At 42.5% G+C, this 21,363-nt stretch overlaps 1 gene segment (V, D, J or C); it reads left to right on the top strand.

Annotated features, from left to right (window-relative positions):
- Nucleotides 1-4,586: 4,586 nt before the first annotated feature.
- Nucleotides 4,587-5,018, top strand: LOC110499930 (the record flags this gene model as incomplete). The annotated part of the segment is given in 1 exon segment: nt 4,587-5,018. A coding segment is annotated over 1 exon segment (333 nt), but the record flags the coding sequence as incomplete, so codon positions are not given.
- Between the last annotated feature and the right edge of the window lie 16,345 nt (nt 5,019-21,363).

The following is a 21,363-nucleotide window of genomic DNA, read 5'->3' as shown; positions in this document are numbered from 1 at the left end:
TCACAGGGCTATAAACACTCCCAGACCACTGAAGCATGTGCTGCCAATGCAAAGTGTCCTCTCTATGCAAACTTACTTTCTTTGGTGCTACTAGGAAATTGTAGTTATTTTTATTATTATTTATTTATTTTTTGTTTTGACTACAACCCCCCCCCCCCCCCAAAAAAAAAGGTGTATTACTGCACTCAATTTATGTCGAAAAAAGGGAAAGGGGAGAAAAATGTTCCTAAAATAAAATCAACTAATATTTATGTACTCCATAGGTCAAAGTCACCTGTCTAATCAGGTCCCGACACAGTCTCAGGGGGTTGGCAGGGAGAAACATCTTTAGACAGTATTCCCTGCAATGCTTCGGCTGTTAATTCCTGAAGACCCAAAAACCTTTCAGCTGCAGATACAATTATGTCCAGTTTCTTGGATTTCTTGTTCGTTTGGGCAGTACAATGTATCACCTGCACAATAAATGCCTCAAAATCCACCTTCTCAGGATCAGTGTATCAGGATCCTTCAATGACATTCTCAGGCTCTGGGGCATCCACTGCCATAGGTTCCCCAGCTCAACTCCTACAACTATTTCCACCTCCTCCGTGTAAGAGACCTGTTGAAGAGGTTTGTGTGAGCAGCAGCATTTTAAAGGTTGGGGCTGATTGTCCAGGCAATCATGGCCCTGATTGGTAAACTAGGTTTAACTGGGCTAAATTAGAATCTGGCAAGGTGCTGGAAGGTTCTAGCAGGAGAGTGGTCTTGCTCTTGACTGAACCTCACGTTGTTTTAGGGGCTTATAACATTGTTATACCATCTCAATAAACATGGTTGAATCTTTGCTTGAAATTCACTTCCTGACAGAGGGATCTTACAGAGACTGGGGTTTTTGTTCTGAAATGATGTGGGACACTTGTTGTTGCACAGAGTCCATTCAACGTATTATGTGACATGTAAAGGCAATGTTTACATATGAACTACAGCAACATAGGAGGAATACTAATGCAATCTGGACATATGGGTGTTATCACTTAAGGAATGATTTAACATGAAGGTGGATGAGTTGACATTATTGTCAGCCACACTGATATATTTATCTCAGTGTATTTTAGTTCAGTCAGAGTTCCATGTCACTGTCTCTTCCCCCTCAGCACCTCCAGTCACACTCAACTAGTGCAGTTACTGTGAAATCTGAGAGAGGTTTTTGTACGGCTCTATATCACTGTGTGAACACATTCCCACAGTGGTAACTGACAGTAGTAATCTCCTGCATCTTCAGCCTGGACTCCACTGATGGTCAGAGTGAAGTCACTCCCAGATCCACTGCCACTGAATCTAGATGGAGTCCCAGAAATAAGAGTACTTCCTCGATAAATAAGGAGACCATCTGTCCTGGGAGAACATTTTCCACTGAAGGAGTCTGTGTCACAGTGTTCTGTCCTCTGGATTCTGAATAGAATAAAAACATTTCTATCCCAAAAATATTACATAATAATCTATAGTTATGAAAATAAATATTAACATGAATATACTGTTTGTTATACCTTTGTGGAGATTCAATTATTTTTCAATAATAAATTCTGATAATGTTAACTTTGAAAGCAGAAGGCAAGTGTTGTCACGATCGTTGGAAGCATACTCGGACCAACGTGCAGCGTGATCTGGGTTCCACATCTTTTCTATTTAAAGTAAGTGAACCACACAACAAAACAATAAAGAATAAACGTGCCGATGATCGAGTGCTAACATGCAACTAAACGTAAACAATATCCCACCAACACAGATGGGAAAAATGCTACTTAAATATGATCCCCAATTAGAGACAACGATTACCAGCTGCCTCTAGTTGGGAATCATACAAATCACTAACATAGAAATACTAAACTAGAACCCCATATAGAAAATATAAACTAGAATAACCCCCAGTCACGCCCTGACCTACTATACCATAGATAATCAAAGGCTCTCTATGGTCAGGGTGTGACAAGTGTCCAGATGAAGATGGTGATAAATGTCATGGTTGTTGTGGGTTCTGTTGTCATGAAGAACAGCTCTCAGTCATGAAGTGTTAAACTCACAGGGCTATAAACACTCCCAGAGCACTGAAGCATGTGCTGCCAATGCAATGTGTCCTCTCTATGCAAACGTACTATTCCTGTTCCTAAAAGGAAAAAACGTACACACCTACTAACCCTACACCTACATACCACTATTTCATAACAACACTATCCCATGAACTCTTCTGCAGTAATATCTCGTACACTCAGGTACTTCCCTTCAGCTACCACCTACATATTAAAACCCACTACCATTTTCCACTACTTTGACCCTATCTGCTCCTGCACCATGCCAATGGCCTGGCATGACGGGACACCACCCCTCAACACACCCTGTAACTCTGCTGAAGTGGGTCTCCTGAGTGGCGCAGCGGTCTAAGACTCTGCGTCGCAGCTTTCTGAGGCACGACATCACAGCTGTCTAAGGCACTGCATCACAGTGCTTGAGGTGTCACTTCAGACCCGGGTTTGATCCCAGGCTGTGTCACAGCTAGCCGTGACCGTGAGATCCATGAGGCGGCGCACAATTGAACCACTGTCGTCCGGGTTAGGGGAGGGTTTGGCCAGCCGGGATTTCCTTGATTTAGAATGTAGTTATATAGAATGTAGTTATATAGAATGTATTTATATAGAATGTATTTATATAGAATGTATTTATTTAGAATGAATTTATTTAGAAGTCCTTTAATATTTATTTAGTCCTATCGTGTGCTGTGTTTTGCTTTCTTTCTTATTTACTTATTTGATTGACTTCCTTTGAATTAGTTAACGCCTTTTGAGTGCTCTTCTCGTTGAGTGAATGAGGGAAGGAGTGTGTTAGTTAGGGACCTGAGCCACAACCCCCACACCTGAGGAGTATTGGGGTTAATGAGCTGCCTTGCACAAAGGCAACTGTCAGACAATGTTCAGGACATTCAAGCCAGCAATGGGAGAGGACAGGTGCCACAGATTGTGGCTACACCACTGCTGCGTCTGGGGAGAATAAACTGGATGAGTGCGTCACTGCTCGGGAAGAGCCGAAAGGAACGACCCTGCTTGGGATGAAGAGCCAAACAATGTGTGTGTGCGTACCAATTGTTTCCAGTATGATGACTAATGATGGATTGAGACCCATGAGGCAGTGCACAATTGGCCCAGTGTCGTCCGGGTTTGATCGGCCGGGATTTCCTTGTCCCATCGCGCTCTAGCAACTCCTTGTGGCTGACCGGGCTCCTGCCAACAGACTTCGGTCGCCAGCTGTTACGGTGTTTCCGTGACGACACATTGGTGCGGCTAGCTTCCAGGTTAAGCGAGCAGTGTGTCAAGAGGCACTGCAGCTTCGCAGGGTTGTGTTTTGGAGGATGCATGGCTCTCGACCTTTGACTCTCCCGAGTTCGTAGAGGAGTTGTAGCGATCGGACAAGACTGTAACTACCAATTGGATATCACAAAATTAGGGACAACAAATATAATAGTAACTCTTCTGGAAAATTTACTCTCGTATACCCAAGTACTTCTCTGCAGCTGCCACCACAAAATATTTTCTCTGTGGTTTACGTTCCATTTCTGTGTTACAGTTGTAAAATAATGCTATGAACGCTAAGAAGACAACCTCACTAAAGCATAACTCACATGTTGCCTTATCCCTCTGTGCTGGCACACATCCTCTATTCTCAGGATACCTCACCTCTTGTATTATACTAGTACTATGAGTCCCTACTGCATTGTAATTCAGTTAAATCAGTCCCATGTGTGTGTGTGTGTGTGTGTGTATACTAGTACTTCAGTACTATCAATCCCTACTTTTTTAAAACTATTACTTCAGTACTATCAGTCCTTGTAGTATTATAGTATTAATTCAATACTCAGTCCCTATTGTATTATACAAGTATTTCAGTACATAATGTCCCTACTGTATTGTACTATCAGGGTGGTACTAACAGTGCTCTGCAGGAAGGTTCTCACTCGTCTGGAGGTGTTTGTACGGTGACTTCACCAGAATGTATTTAAGAATTTTTTGGGGTATTTACTTTCCAAAACTGTCTCTATTAAAATATTTACATTTGAGATATTTTAGATGCTTTTCAAATAGACCTCCTAATACTGGTATGATAGCTATTATATAGTAAGGATAAAGTAGGCATCACTGTTGCATTGTGTTCATGGTAGACGTCCCTGTTACTGTGAAGACAAAGGGTCTCAGTTTGTAACTGACTTCATGATGTAACATGTTTTAATATTTAATTCAAACTCTTATGATCCAATTCTTTAAATTCTATGAATATGAGTCAGCTATTCTGATCAGATACATTCCAAAACAATATCTGTATAACATGTATAACTGACACCATATGACTAGTAACTCTAGTTATTTAACCACTTTATACTTGTTTGGTTCATAAATCTGCTTTGTATCCTATTACTTTAGTGTTTTCTCCACATCTTTTAAATAATCCAACTTCTACATTCATATTTAGAGGGCATTTCCAATTCCCTTTATTTGGTTGTGGACCTTAATGGAGATAATCTCTTAGTGTTGCTGTACTTGTTGTAATTACTTAGTTGATGTATTCTGTTTGTTCCAGGTAACAGTGCCCCCACCCTCACCGTCCTGCCCCCCTCTAGTGAGGAGCTGTCCAGTACAACAACAGCCACACTGACGTGTCTGGCCAACAAGGGCTTCCCCTCAGACTGGACCTTGAGCTGGAAAGTGGACGGGACCAGCCAGAAGCAGGAGGCCAGTTCTAGGGTCCTGGAGAAGGATGGCCTGTACAGCTGGAGCAGCACCCTGACTCTCACTGGCCTGGAGTGGACCAAGGCAGGAGAGGTGACCTGTGAAGCCCAGCAGAATTCCCAGACTCCAGTCACCAAGACCTTGAGGAGGGCTGACTGTTCTGGGTAGGACCCCTCAGTCACACACCCCTGTGGAGAGAGGCTGCTGGTTCCTCTGCTTTGACTCTGTTCTGAGATCAGATGTTCTGTCTTATTGATCACTGACATGTAGACTAACAGGGGGCTTTGCTTGAGTTCATGTGTCAATCCTCTCTGTAGACTGAGGTTGTATCAGTGTTAGATGTGATGTGTTTTATTATTATTAGATACTGTAGGAATGTTTGCTTTGATGAAAATAAAGATTTACCTTTGGAACAAATATTGTCCTTGTCTCTTTCAATAAACCCAAATAGACTTGAATCTTAAATATTGTTGAATGATATAGCAACATATTCATAAAGCCGGATTCACAGTTTCTATGAAACTATCAGATCTAAACCTCATTGATTAGTTATTTATGTTCTAACCAAATCGTCATCAACCAGTAGTTCATACTAACACAATAATACATTATGATAAATGATGTGGCACCATGTAATTAATTACAGATGAAATGGGTATTATACTTGATGTAGATAGTGTATGTAGTGAAGAGGAGGCTGGTGGGAGGAGCAATAGGCATGGCATCATTGTAATGGCTGGAATGGAATCAATGGAAAAATATCAAACACAACATGTACTCCATTGCAGCCATTACAATGAGCCCATCCGTCCAATAGCTCCTCCCACCAGTTGAGTACATGTTTCATGTTTGAGTCCAGAATCATGTCTCATTCACAGATCTAACAGTCAGTATCCTGCTCATTAAAATAGCTAATATAATGTTAGAAGATCACATCCATTTAAATCAGACATTTGGTTGAGGTTCATATGAGGACTTGTTTTGGGGGGCTGAAGTGATTGTAACTTTGAAGTAATGTTGAGGTCATAACACTTGTTTCACTGTAGATCTTGCTTTGCATATGGACAGGTATTGTGTTTCAAAACATCAAATAATTTTTATATACACTTAAAGGCCATGACAAAAATTAAACTATGATGATGATGATGATCATGTGTTCTGAATGATTGCTTTCTAACGATATTTTCAAAGCTGACCTCCATCTAGTAACCAGTGTTCCATGTCACTATATCTTCCCCCTCAGCACCTGCAGTAGGTCCCAGCTGTATCAGTACAGTCACTGTGCAGTCTGACTGAGGGAGATTTTTGTACGACTCTGTATCACAGTGTGAACACCCAGACACTGTTGGGGTAGTGTAAACTCTGACAGTAGTAATCTCCTGCATCTTCAGCCTGGACTCCACTGATCGTCAGAGTGAAGTCACTCCCAGATCCACTGCCACTGAATCTAGATGGAGTCCCAGACTGAAGTGTTGTAGCAAGGTAAATAAGGAGTTGAGGAGCTCCTCCAGGTTTCTGTTGGTACCAGGCTAGGCGATTATTAGAATACACATTACTGCTGGTTTTACAGTTCAGAGAGACTGTCTGTCCTGGGAGAACAGCTTTCACTACCGGAGTCTGTGTCACAACATACTGTCCTCTGGATTCTGAAAAATAAAATGAAAACATGTATATGAAATAAATATTACATATAGTAATGAGCAGTTCTGAATAAAAATACTAACATTGATATACAATTCAATGGAGTTGATTTAATTAATTTCCAACAATAAATTCAGAAAATGTCATTTCTTATTTTTACCTTGAAAGCAGAAAGCAAGTGTCCAGATGAATATGGTGATAAAAGTCATGGTTGTTGTGGGTTCTGTTGTCATGAAGAACAGCTCTCAGTCATGAAGTGTTAAACTCACAGGGATATAAATCCTCTTAGAGCAGTGGAGCAGATGCATTATGCAAATTAATGTTTCAAATCTATTTCAGTTTCCAAGTAGGTTCCCATCATTAGAATATATTTTGTCCTGCATGAGCTTGCTTTTATAATAATAGTAAATTAGGTGGGTGCTTATATTTGTCCTTATATTTGTCATGGAAAGTACAGATACCCCCAAAAACTGATTTAAGTAGTACTTTAAAGTGTTTTTGCATTCGAAAAGTATTCAGACCCCTTGACTTTTTCCACATTTTGCTACGTTACAGCCTTATTCTAAAAATGTACTTACAGTGGGGCAAAAAAGTATTTAGTCAGCCACCAATTGTGCAAGTTCTCCCACTTAAAAAGATGAGAGGCCTGTAATTTTCATCATAGGTACACTTCAACTATGACAGACAAAATGAGAAAAAAAATCCAGATAATCACATTGTAGGATTTTTAATTAACTTATTTGCAAATTATGGTGGAAAATAAGTATTTGGTCACCTACAAACAAGCAAGATTTCTGGCTCTCACAGACCTGTAACTTCTTCTTTAAGAGGCTCCTCTGTCCTTTGGATGATCCAGAAGAAGATTGGGAGAATGTCATATGGTCAGATGAAACCAAAATATAACTTTTTGGTAAAAACTCAACTCGTCGTGTTTGGAGGACAAAGAATGCTGAGTTGCATCCAAAGAACACCATACCTACTGTGAAGCATGGGGGTGGAAACATCATGCTTTGGGACTGTTTTTCTGCAAAGGGAACAGGACGACTGATCCGTGTAAAGGAAAGAATGAATGGGGCCATGTATCGTGAGATTTTGAGTGAAAACCTCCTTCCATCAGCAAGGGCATTGAAGATGAAACGTGGCTGGGTCTTTCAGCATGACAATGATCCCAAACACACCGCCCGCGCAACGAAGGAGTGGCTTCGTAAGAAGCATTTCAAGGTCCTGGAGTGGCCTAGCCAGTCTCCAGATCTCAACCCCATAGAACATCTTTGGGGGGAGTTGAAAGTCCGTGTTGCCCAGCAACAGCCCCAAAACATCACTGCTCTAGAGGAGATCTGCATGGAGGAATGGGCCAAAATACCAGCAACAGTGTGTGAAAACCTTGTGAAGACTTACAGAAAACATTTGACCTCTGTCATTGCCAACAAAGGGTATATAACAAAGAATTGAGATAAACTTTTGTTATGCTCTGTCGCTGCACAACTATTTTCAGGTCTCTCCAGAGATGTTCAATTGGGATCAAGTCCGGGATCTGGCTGGCCACTCAAGGACATTCAGAGACTTGTCCCGAAGCCACTCCTGTGTTGTCTTGTCTGTGTGCTTAGGGTCATTGTCCTGTAGGAAGTGGAAACTTGGCCCCAGTCTGAGGTCCTGAGCAATCTGGAGCAGGATTTCATCAAGGATCTCTGTACTTTGCTCTGTTCATCTTTCCCTCAATCCTGACTAGTCTCCCAATCCCTGCCGCTGAAAAACATCCCCTCAGCATGATGCTGCCACCACCATGCTTCTCCAGACGTGACGTTTGGCATTCAGGCCAAAGAGTTCAATCTTGGTTTCATCAGACCAGAGAATATTGTTTCTCATGGTCTGAGAGTCTTTAAGTGCATTTTGGCAAACTCTAAGCGGGCTGTCATGTGCCTTTTACTGAGGAGTGGCTTTCGTCTGGCTACTCTGCCATAAAGGCCTGATTGGTGGAGTGCTGCAGAGATGGATGTCCTTCTGAAAGGTTCCCCCATCACGGCAGAGAAACTCCGGAGCTCTGTCAGAGTGACCATGGGGTTCTTGGTCACCTCCCAGACCAAGGCCTTTTTCCCCTGATGCTCAGTTTGGCCGGTTCGCCAGATCTAGGAAGTCTTGGTGGTTCCAAATGTCTTCTATTTATGAATGATGGAGGCCACGGTCTTCTTGGGGACCTTCAATGCTGCAGAAATGTTTTGGTACCCTTCACCAGATCTGTGCCTCAACACAATCCTGTGTCAGAGCTCTATGGACAATTCCTTCGACCTCGTGGCTTGGTTTTTACTCAGAAATGCACGGTCAACTGTGGGACCTTATATAGACAGGTATGTGCCTTTCCAAATCATGTCCAATCAATAGAATTTATGACAGGTAGACTCCAATCAAGTTGTAGAAACCTCTCACGGATGATCAATGGAAACAGAATGCACCGGAGCTCAATTTTGAGAAAAAAGAAAAGAAAAGGGTCTGACTACTTACGTAAATAAGGAATTTCATTGTTTTTATATATATATATATATATATATATATATATATATATATATATATATATATATTACACAGTGCCTTGCGAAAGTATTCGCCCCCCTTGAACTTTGCGACCTTTTGCCACATTTCAGGCTTCAAACATAAAGATATAAAACTGTATTTTTTTGTGAAGAATCAACAACAAGTGGGACACAATCATGAAGTGGAACGACATTTATTGGATATTTCAAATTTTTTTAACAAATCAAAAAACTGAAAAATTGGGCATGCAAAATTATTCAGCCCCCTTAAGTTAATACTTTGTAGCGCCACCTTTTGCTGCGATTACAGCTGTAAGTCGCTTGGGGTATGTCTCTATCAGTTTTGCACATCAAGAGACTGACATTTTTTCCCTTTCCTCCTTGCAAAACAGCTCGAGCTCAGTGAGGTTGGATGGAGAGCATTTGTGAACAGCAGTTTTCAGTTCTTTCCACAGATTCTCGATTGGATTCAGGTCTGGACTTTGACTTGGCCATTCTAACACCTGGATATGTTTATTTTTGAACCATTCCATTGTAGATTTTGCTTTATGTTTTGGATCATTGTCTTGTTGGAAGACAAATCTCCGTCCCAGTCTCAGGTCTTTTGCAGACTCCATCAGGTTTTCTTCCAGAATGGTCCTGTATTTGGCTCCATCCATCTTCCCATCAATTTTAACCATCTTCCCTGTCCCTGCTGAAGAAAAGCAGGCCCAAACCATGATGCTGCCACCACCATGTTTGACAGTGGGGATGGTGTGTTCAGCTGTGTTGCTTTTACGCCAAACATAACGTTTTGCATTGTTGCCAAAAAGTTCAATTTTGGTTTCATCTGACCAGAGCACCTTCTTCCACATGTTTGGTGTGTCTCCCAGGTGGCTTGTGGCAAACTTTAAACGACACTTTTTATGGATATCTTTAAGAAATGGCTTTCTTCTTGCCACTCTTCCATAAAGGCCAGATTTGTGCAATATACGACTGATTGTTGTCCTATGGACAGAGTCTCCCACCTCAGCTGTAGATCTCTGCAGTTCATCCAGAGTGATCATGGGCCTCTTGGCTGAATCTCTGATCAGTCTTCTCCTTGTATGAGCTGAAAGTTTAGAGGGACGGCCAGGTCTTGGTAGATTTGCAGTGGTCTGATACTCCTTCCATTTCAATATTATCGCTTGCACAGTGCTCCTTGGGATGTTTAAAGCTTGGGAAATATTTTTGTATCCAAATCCGGCTTTAAACTTCTTCACAACAGTATCTCGGACCTGCCTGGTGTGTTCCTTGTTCTTCATGATGCTCTCTGCGCTTTTAACGGACCTCTGAGACTATCACAGTGCAGGTGCATTTATACGGAGACTTGATTACACACAGGTGGATTGTATTTATCCTCATTAGTCATTTAGGTCAACATTGGATCATTCAGAGATCCTCACTGAACTTCTGGAGAGAGTTTGCTGCACTGAAAGTAAAGGGGCTGAATAATTTTGCACGCCCAATTTTTCAGTTTTTGATTTGTTAAAAAAGTTTGAAATATCCAATAAATGTCGTTCCACTTCATGATTGTGTCCCACTTGTTGTTGATTCTTCACAAAAAAATACAGTTTTATATCTTTATGTTTGAAGCCTGAAATGTGGCAAAAGGTTGCAAAGTTCAAGGGGGCCGAATACTTTCGCAAGGCACTGTATATATATATATATATATATATATATATATATATATATATATATGCCAACATTTCTAAAAAAAACGTTTCGCTTTGTCATTATGGGGTATTGGGGATAGATTTTTTTTTAATCATTTTGAGAATAAGGCTGTAATGTAACAAAATGTGGAAATAGTCAATGGGTCTGAATACTTTCCGAATGCAACAAGGGCTTCCCCTCAGACAGGATCATGAGCTGGAAAGTGGATGGGACCAGTAAGCGGCAGGAGGCCAGTCCCATAAATCGCAGACTCCAGTCACCAAGACCATGAGGATGGCTGACTGAATGTTCTGGGTAGGAACCCTCAGTCACACACCCCTGCAGAGAGAGGCTGCAGGTTCCTCTGCTTTGACTCTGTTCTGAGATCAGATGTTCTCTGTCTTATTGATCACTGACATGTAAAACAGACAAGGGGCTTTGCTTGAGTTCATGTGCCAATCCTCTCTGTAGACTGAGGTTGTATCAGTGTTAGATTTGATGTGTTCTGCTTTATTACTATTAGATACTGTAGGAATGTTTGCTTTGATGCTTTGATTAATAAATAAATGTTTTTTTTACCTTAAGAAGAAATATTTTTGTTGTCTCGTTCAATAAACCAAAGTAGACTTTAATCTTAAATGTTGTTGAATGATATAGAAATATATTCATAAATCCTTGTTGACAGATTGAAAACCTTCAGACCTAAATAATGTCATTGCTTAGTTATATATGTTCTCACTTGAAACCAAATCGTCATCAACCACTAGTCCATACTAACACAAGATACTACAATGTTAACAGATTAACAGGAGAGGTCTAGATACTACAATGTTAACAGATTAACATGAGAGGTCTAGCCACATGTAATAGATGGTACTCCTTATTCATCTTTCTTGGAAAAGTTTTTAACCTGCTTGATTTATAAAGGCTGTAATCTACAAATGTAGGACCTTAATTTGATCACCCTATTGCAGGAGAACTGTCCTGCAATGCAGGAAATGTAAAACATTTAGTGTATTTGAGGTTTAACATGGCTTCTGAAGTTTGTAATTTCCACCTTGAAATTTCAGACTTGATTTTCCCTGATGATAAACACATCACTACCAACAAAAATGTAAATTAATTATAATCCACATTATAATTCACATTTCCTGTTACTGTTGGATTATTTTCCTGCTGTAGCAAATTGGCTCAAATTAAGAATGCTATTGAACATTTCCTCAATATCTTGGACACTCACCAATGTGATCACACCCGTACTTAGCAAACCCCTGAGGACAGAGTGAACATCTGGTGAAAGTGCTGCTCTATTCGGGGAAAAGCAGAACCACCCAGCCATGTCTATGTAAATCTCAGTTTTACTCTCACAATTACCAGTCTAGCAGTTGAACAGTTTCACTGCCTGAAATACCCTGGACTGGGCCAGATGTGGAGAAGGGGTGGAGATGACTCAATGAAATGAATGGATGATTAAATCGTCAACCAATTTCAGTCACATTGTGGTGACTATTATAGAAATGATACTCAGCACTGCTAAAAATAGCCAGGAATCAAAGTTTATCGATCTAAACTCTTTTCCCTAGGTTAACAAGAGGTGAATACTTCTGCTGGAATTTTGATTCCTTTGCAAATGCTGCCCTCTACTGTTGTTTTCTGTGGCCTTTGTCCTATTTTTTTGTCCCTTTTTTCAACCATATTTATCATAAGCCTGGCCTGTCTATTCAGACACAAGTTAAACGTGACAAACACTAACTGGCACAATGGTGTGAGGTGTCAAGACGATGGAATAGGAGGAATCTCATGGCATCGATGTTACCATACATATGGACAATATTCCAGGCTTGGTTTGCACAGAGCCTTCCTCCCCCCCCCCCCCCCCCCCCCCCCCCCCCCCCTCACTGGTGGAACACACTAGTTAAATGGCCCTCCATGGTATGCCCCTCTCCCCTGCCCCCTGATGGATGGTTGTCCTTTTCAAACGACGCCTTCATTGCGCAAATGTGTTTAATTAGCGGAAGGGGCTTTAATGAACCCTGATTGGTGTGTGTATGTGTGTGTCGCAGATGGAGGATGGGAATGACCAATGTTTGAGAGGGATGCACTCAGTCCAGCCGGGGACAACGGGTTACCACTTAACAGCACCTGAGAGAAGGAGATATCGTCGGTCCATGAATTGGGAGACTATATTTAGCATTCAGAATCTATTTGGTGCAGATACCGTAGCCTGTTTCACCTCTTTCACGACTAAACACAGTAAACCAATGCTATTTCTGGAAAATATGTATAAAACTTTGGTGTCAGTGCCATTTGCAGCAAACTATCAGAGGGGAAAGTATATGAATGTGTCCAGGAAGCTCAAGATGGAGGACATACCATGATATAGTTGCGGGGCTATGACATCAAACTGAGACCTTCACCTTGGTTAATGGTTCCATGTTGTTAATGGCGGTCAGGCCATTAAGCCCATTACCCCCAACAAACTCTTTAGCTGTGTTTGGTTTCCCATTGACTATTAAAATCAACTCCGGTCTAAATCCAATTAAAACATTGTTCACAAAATGTCTGAAGAGTATCGCAAGGGTAGAGGGGATCCAAAAAGGACTGTTGTTGTAATCTCTTTGTAAATTACTCAGATGTTACCAAAAATAGAAGCTAGCATGACAAACTAACTGAAGCTATATAGCATGCTAGCTAACCAAATACGCTGTCAAGTTTATTTTGGTCTCATGATGACAGTGGAGGCTGCTGAGGGGAGAACGGCTCATAACGGATAGCTGAAATGGAGTTAATGGAATGGTATCAAAAACATGATACCGTTCCAGCCATTATTATGAGCCATCCTCCCTTAAGCAGCCTCCACTGCATGACGACAGTTTCTCACTTTGTACATTTTTTTGGAAGAATTACAGCAATTGGCTGAATTTACATTCAAAAGCTAACTTTGGTAATGATCACTAATGTCTATGGGAAGGCTAGGAGACATGCCTCTCCTTCGACGCCATATCATTTGTTGCTGAATTTCTGCTGGAACATTTTTACATTTGAGTCATTTAGCAGACACTCTTATCCAGAGCACACATCTTCAACTTTTTACATTTTTTATACTGGATTCAAAACACACAACCCTGGTGTTGCAAGCACCATTCTCTACCAACTGAGCAACACGGGACCTCTATTTGCATGGACTTTGCAGGATATTATGGGATTGATAGTCAACAAAACAATAGCCTATGTAAGGATGTGTAACCAGATGTGTTTCGTTATCTAATACAGTTTATCAGATTCAGAACACACATCTAGTACATTTCCTGTTGCGTTAGTTTATATTGCCATCCAATCCCATTCCAAGTGCCATAAAGTACAGTAGTGCATACAGGTCCTGGACTGATATTGGTTCATAAAATGCTTGTCGACCACTTGCCTTATCTCAGCAGATTATAATACATGTGAGTGCATGTGTCCTGGGATGTGCATGTATCATGGGATGATATTCACAAAATACAGGACATACCAGAATAGGGGACTTTCTTGCCGGCTTGTTGATGCTACAAGAGTGGGTACTAAAATCCTGACAAGTGACTCCTCCACACCGAGAGAGGGGGTGCCTGGGTGGTTTCTGAGTCCAAGCCATCATAAACACCTCTGCCCCTGACCATAGAGCGAGAGGATGCGGCACTCACCATAGTGACATGGAACTCTGGTGACCACGCAGGTGGAAGCAATGCCCGAAATAAACAGATAAATGTGACAGAAAGAGGGGGGCTGCGGATGCAGATAACACCACGACACGACGCCTCCGTCAACGAGATTTACTGTGAAGTTGGGCTACGGAGGGGGGTGTGTGGGGAAGGTGGGTTAACAGCCAGTCGTAAAGAACCGGGGGAGGGGTTGCCTCATAGGGAGAAACAAGGGAGAACGGGAGGAGAGAAAGAAAAAGAGAGAGAAAGAGAGAGTGAGCAAGAAAGGGACGTAGATAAAGCCTGAACCGGCATCATGAGCTGTGCACTGCCCTACGACTCCTTGCCTGCTCGGCTGAGCCCCAGGCGAGCGGTGAACTGGGAACGTGAGCAGCTAGCGGCGCAGAGGCTCTCCTCTCCCAGAAGGCTGAGCCTCCTCAACCCTTCTACTGGGCTTCGGCGGCACTCAGCACTCCCCGGGTACATGCTCTCGCCCTTCCAGGAGCAGCAACACCAGGAGCACCAGGATCAGCTGCAGCAACAGCGCCTCTCATTGTCCCTGTGCTCCGAGGCCTCGATGGCACCCCCTGCTCCTCACATGGGTGGAACCCTGCCCTGCTGCCGGCCAGTGGGCGTCATGCCCCTGCTGCGCCTGGCCCTGCTGGCCTTCAGCTGCCTCTTTTGGGCGGCCGGTCTGGCCATATTTACCCTGGGCGTGTGGGCCCAGGTATCACTGGCCGACTACATGCTGCTGTCGGCCAACCGCTACCCCAATGCCCCGCTCATCCTTCTGGCCACGGGGGCCACCATCACAGCCTGGGGCTTCCTGGGCTGTCTGGGAGTGGCCGCCAACCTACCCTTTGTGCTGCGGGCATACGGCTTCATCCAGTTGGCGGCACTGATGGCAGGGCTAGCCGCCGGCCTCTCGGGCCTGTTTTACCGCGAGGACATCGCCGGAGGGTTCCGTAGCGGACTGCAGCAGGCAGTGGCGGGCTATGGCGAAGATGAGGGCCGCTCCAACGCTCTGGATAGCCTGCAGAGGGCACTAGAGTGCTGTGGGGCCGAGGGCTGGCGTGATTGGCTGACTTCCGACTGGGCCAATCAGGACGCAGCCTTCTCACCCATGGGCAACGGCTCCTCTGTGTCGCTACCCGACAGCTGCTGTATGCAACGCATGGGCTGCAGAAACCGACCCTTGCCAGCCGTGGGCAGTGAAGGGGTGGCGGCTGCTGGGATCCATCCCCACGGATGTTTCCGGAAGGTGTTCAGTTTCGTCAATGATAACGTCTTCCACATTGCTGCTACCGTGCTGGGGCTAGCCTTCACCCAGATAGGTGGCATCGCCCTGGCCTGTCTACTAGCTAATCGCCTGCAACCAAGACTACACCGACCAGTCGCACACTAATAAAGAGAGTGGGCAATACTGGACCTTGACTAGGGATCAACCAATCGCAGAGTTATACCATTTGGCCTGTACAAGGCCTCGAACTTCACCTTTGGGATTTGGTGTAGAAGAGGAAAATGGAGGACATTTATTTTTACTCTGTCACTACTTTAATCCAAGAACGAGGTTAGCTGTGACATACCTGCTCCTTTTCATATCTACTCACCATCTCTTTCTCCGACCAACAATCCTGAGGTATTTACTGTATAAGACCGACCATTGACTGACTGTAAATATACTGCCTGCTGTTCATGAACAAATGTGAACACGGTACATATACATGTGTGAAATGACTGTTTAAACAAGATTTGCAGTGAAACAAAGTGTTATTTTATTATGTGCTATTTTGGCAGTCATAATAACTCATTTAGTTGTTTCTTGTAAATAATCCGGCACAGAGGAATGTAATATTTACTGTTATATTTGAACAGTATGATTGTTATGATCAGACCATACACTCTTAGAAAAAAGGGTTCCAAAAGGGTTCTTCGGGTGTCCCCATAGGAAAATCCTTTTTGGTTCCAGATAGAACCCTTGTGGGTTCAATGTAGAACCCTTTGTGGAACAGGGTTCTACATGGAACCAGAACGGGTTCTTCTACGTGTTCTCCTATGGGGACAGCCGAAGAAACCTTTTAGGTTCTAGGTAGCACCTTTTTTTCTAAGAGTGTATTGACTATACCATTTTCCGTTTGGTGATATTGGTCTTGTATATCAATATTTGACAGTCAGTTGACCATTATGGAAGATGTCTAATGTCCAAATTGCAGACACACCCTAGGTCAAGTTCCATGTATACATTTGTATTACTTTTGCGCAGTTATATTTTGTGATACATGTTCATCTTACGATGATACAATCCCAGCATTCTGTGATAAATAGTCAGGATAAGCTTTTGAAAAGACCAGATACATGTCTATACCTCCATTTGGTGTATTGTGATGGGGAATGTATCATCCTTTTCTGGTCTCGGTTTGCAAGTTCCTGTGACAATAATACTTGTTATATTTAGCACATACACCAATTCAACCACACACCAATTCTGTAATGGTCCCAAAGCATTGGCATGACACGGATATAGTGCATTGGTTGGGCTGTCACATAAGCATGAAGCAGTACTGGACAGCCTGAAAAAAATCATCATTACCTCGGTCATTCCTTTTGTACAACTATCGCAATTCCTCACAAGGTGCATTGTTGTTCATCAAACTGCAATAAGAATGGCAATTGACATTGATTTTATATTGAATATGATTGATAATTATAATCAATGGCATTGAAATAAATCAACGTAAGGATCATTTCACGGTCAAGTAACTCAGACCTATGGAAGTCTATCATACAAAAAGTAACCATCTATATAGCCAGGAATTAAATAGGGATTGTGTAGGCGGGGGAACTGTCTTCAAAATGTTGTGTTCCCCTAATCCTTTTTAATAGACAACTATTCCCATTATAGGCTGTTTCAACACCCGCCTCCTAATTTATGTCTTGTGTACAGCCCAATGGATCAATACATTCGCTAATGTGATCTCACGCTAACCATTTATCCTCTACAATCCAATACTCACTGTGCATTTGGTTCTGTTCCTCTTGTAATTGTGTTGTGTGTGTGTTGTGTTCCACGTATTATAATTAAGCAGTAAGGTCGAGGGGGTGTGGTATATGGACAATATACCACGGCTAAGGGCTGTTCTTGTGCATGACGCTACGCGGAGTGCCTGGACACAGACCTTAGCCGTGTTATATTGGCCATATACCACAAACCCCCGAGGTGCCTTATTGCTATTACAAACTGGTTACCAATGTAATTAGAGCAGTAAAAATACATGTTTTATGACACCCGTGTCAGCCAATCAGCATTCAAGGCTCAAACCACCCAGTTTATGTGTAACATCTATTCTAATGCTTATCAGTGACGGTGAACCTGACACACAGACATTACCTCATGACTGATGAACAAAATAATTGTGTCATACCTTGTGACAGAGAATGGGTGTACTTCAGTCTGTTGGTTGTCCTTGACATGCGAGGCACAAACACCTGACACCCCTGTACTACTCATGTTGACGTGGCTATAATCTGATAAACACAACTTGTGTATATAAAAATACATTCACCGGAAAGTACATTTCACTCAAATACTCAAAGGAAAGGACGAGGGTGAGTTCCTTCCCGTAATGAACTACACTCCAAAGACAAAACTATCTTCTGAGGAAATCTTTGAAAACAATAGTGTGTGTTGATGTTTCTGCAACTCTTTATAAACCATCTGTAGTGTATATCCTTTATGTATTTTGTGACGGTATATATATATATGACTTGCCGTTGTATACATTTAAGCTATGGGAATATGCATGATAGTGGCCAATTGTCTCAAATGCCTATCCTGTAAAACATTTCCAATGAAGCCTTTATGATTAAAATTCCATAGTCAAAATCAAATCAAATTTTATTTGTCACATACACATGGTTAGCAGATGTTAATGCGAGTGTGGCGAAATGATTGTGCTTCTAGTTCCGACAATGCAGTAGTAACCAACGAGTAATCTAACCTAACAATTTCACAACAACTACCTTAAAACATACAAGTGTAAAGGGATAAAGAATATGTACATAAAGATATGTGAATGAGTGATGGTACAGAACGGCATAGGCAAGATGCAGTAGATGGTATCGAGTACAGGATATACATATGAGATGAGTAATATAGGGTATGTAAACATTATATTAAGTGGCATTGTTTAAAGTGGCTAGTGACATTTTTTACATACATTTTTCCAATATTAAAGTGGCTGGAAATGAGTCAGTATGTTGGCAGCAGCCACTCAATGTTAGTGGTGGCTGTTTAACAGTCTGATGGCCTTGAGATAGAAGCTGTTTTTCAGTCTCTCGGTCCCAGCTTTGGTGCACCTGTACTGACCTCGCCTTCTGGATGATAGCGGATTGAACAGGCAGTGGCTCGTGTGGTTGTTGTCCTTGATGATCTTTATGGTCTTCCTGTGACATCGGGTGGTGTAAGTGTCCTGGAGGGCAGGTAGTTTGCCCCCGGTGATGTGTTGTGCAGACCTCACTACCCTCTGAAGAGCCTTACGGTGGTGGGCGGAGCAGTTGCCGTACTAGGCGGTGATACAGCCCGACAGGATGCTCTCGATTGTGCATCTGTAAAAGTTTGTGAGTGCTTTTGGTGACAAGCCGAATTTCTTCAGCCCCGAGGTTGAAGAGGCGCTGCTGCGCCTTCACCACACGGTCTCTGTGGGTGGACCAATTCAGTTTGTCCGTGATGTGTACGCCAAGGAACTTAAAACTTACTACCCTCTCCACTACTGTCCTGTCGACGTGGATAGGGGGGGGGGGGTACTCCCTCTGCTGTTTCCTGAAGTCCACAATCATCTCCTTTGTTTTGTTGACATTGAGTGTGAGGTTATTTTCCTGACACCACAATCAGAGGGCCCTCACCTCCTCCCTGTAGGCCGTCTTGTCGTTGTTGGCAATCAAGCCTAACACTGTAGTGTCGTCTGCAAACTTGATGATTGAGTTGAAGGCGTGCATGGCCACGCAGTCGTGGGTGAACAGGGAGTACAGGAGAGGGCTCAGAACGCACCCTTGTGGGGTCCCAGTGTTGAGGATCAGCGGGGTGGAGATGTTGTTACCTACTAGAGGTCGACCGATTAATCGGAATGGCCGATTACAAGTTATAACAATCGGAAATCGGTTAAGTCAGTTAAGAACACATTCTTACTTTCAATGACGGCCTAGGAACGGTGGGTTAACTGCCTTGTTCAAGGTCAGAACGACAGATTTTCACCTTGTCAGCTCTGGGATTCAATCTTGCAACCTTACGGTTAACTAGTCCAATGCTCTAACCACCTGCCTCTCATTGCACTCCACGAGGAGCCTGCCTGTTACGTGAATGCAGTAGAAGCCAAGGTAAGTTGCTAGCTAGCATTAAACTTATCTTATAAAAAACAATCAATCAATCATAATCACTAGTTAACTACACATGGTTGATGATATTACTAGTTTATCTAGCGTGTCCTGCGTTGCATATAATCGATGCAACGCTGGGGGATGATTTAACAAAAGCGCATTTGCGAAAAAAGCACAATCGTTGGACGACTGTACCTAACCATAAACACCAATGCCTTTCTTAAAATCAATACACAGAAGTATATATTTTTAAACCTGCATATTTAAAGAAATCCAGGTTAGCAAGCAATATTAACCAGGTGAAATTGTGTCACTTCTCTTGCGTTCATTGCACGCAGAGTCGGGGTATATGCAACAATTTGGGCAGCCTGGCTCATTGCGAACTAATTTTGCCAGAATTTTACGTAATTATGACATAACATTGAAGGTTGTACAATGTAACAAGAATATTTAGACTTAGGGATGCCACCCGTTAGATAAAATACCGAACGGTTCCGTATTTCACTGAAATAATAAACGTTTTGTTTTCTATATTATAGTTTCCGGATTCGACTATATTAATGACCAAAGGCTTGTATTTCTGTGTGTTATTATGTTATAATTAAGTCTATGATTTGATATTTGATAGAGCAGTCTGACTGAGCGATGGTAGGCAGCAGCAGGCTCGTAAGCATTCATTCAAACAGCACTTTTGCCAGCAGCTCTTTGCAAGCACAGCTCTGTTTATGACTTCAAGCCTATCAGCCTAATGGCTGGTTTAACCAATGTGAAATGGCAAGCTAGTTAGCGGGGTGCGCGCTAATAGCGTTTCAAACGTCACTCACTCTGAGACTTGGAGTAGTTATTCCCCTTGCTCAGCAAGGGCCGCGGCTTTTGTGGAGCGATGGGTAACGCTGCTTCGAGTGTGGCTGTTGTCGATGTGTTCCTGGTTCAAGCCCAGGTAGGGGCGAGGAGAGGGACGGAAGCTATACTGTTACACTGGCAATACTAAAGTGCCTATAAGAACATCCAATAGTCAAAGGTATATGAAATACAAATGGTATAGAGAGAAATAGTCCTACAAATACTATATTAACTACAACCTAAAACCTCTTACCTTGGAATATTGAAGTCTCATGTTAAAAGGAACCACCAGCTTTCATATGTTCTCTTGTTCTGAGCAAGGAACTGAAACGTTAGCTTTCTTACATGGAACATATTGCACTTTTACTTCTCCAACACTTTGTTTTTGCATTATTTAACCCAAATTGAACATGTTTCATTATTTATTTGAGGCCAAATGGATTTTTATTTATGTATTATATTAAGTTAAAATAAGTGTTCATTCAGTATTGTTGTAATTGTCATAATTAACAAATAAAATAAAATAAATGTTTTTTTAAATTGTCAGATTAATCGGTAACGGCTTTTTTGGTCCGCCAATAAATCGGTATCGGCGTTGAAAAATCATAATCGGTCGACCTCTATTACCTACCCTCATCACCTGGGTGGCGGCCCATCAGGAAGTCCAGTACCCAGTTGCACAGGGCGGAGTCGAGACCCAGGGTCTCGAGCTTGATGAGTTTGGAGGGTACTATGGTGTTAAATGCTGAGCTGTCGTCGATGAACAGTATTCTCACATAGGTATTCATCTTGTCCAGATGGGTTAGGGCAGTGTGCAGTATGGTTGCGTGGACCTATTGGGGCGGTAAGCAAATTGGAATGGGTCTAGGGTGTCAG

The sequence above is a fragment of the Oncorhynchus mykiss genome, chromosome 21, assembly GCF_013265735.2.
Source record: "Oncorhynchus mykiss isolate Arlee chromosome 21, USDA_OmykA_1.1, whole genome shotgun sequence".
Lineage (NCBI taxonomy): Eukaryota > Metazoa > Chordata > Actinopteri > Salmoniformes > Salmonidae > Oncorhynchus > Oncorhynchus mykiss.
This window is presented reverse-complemented; position numbering and strand designations above follow the sequence as displayed.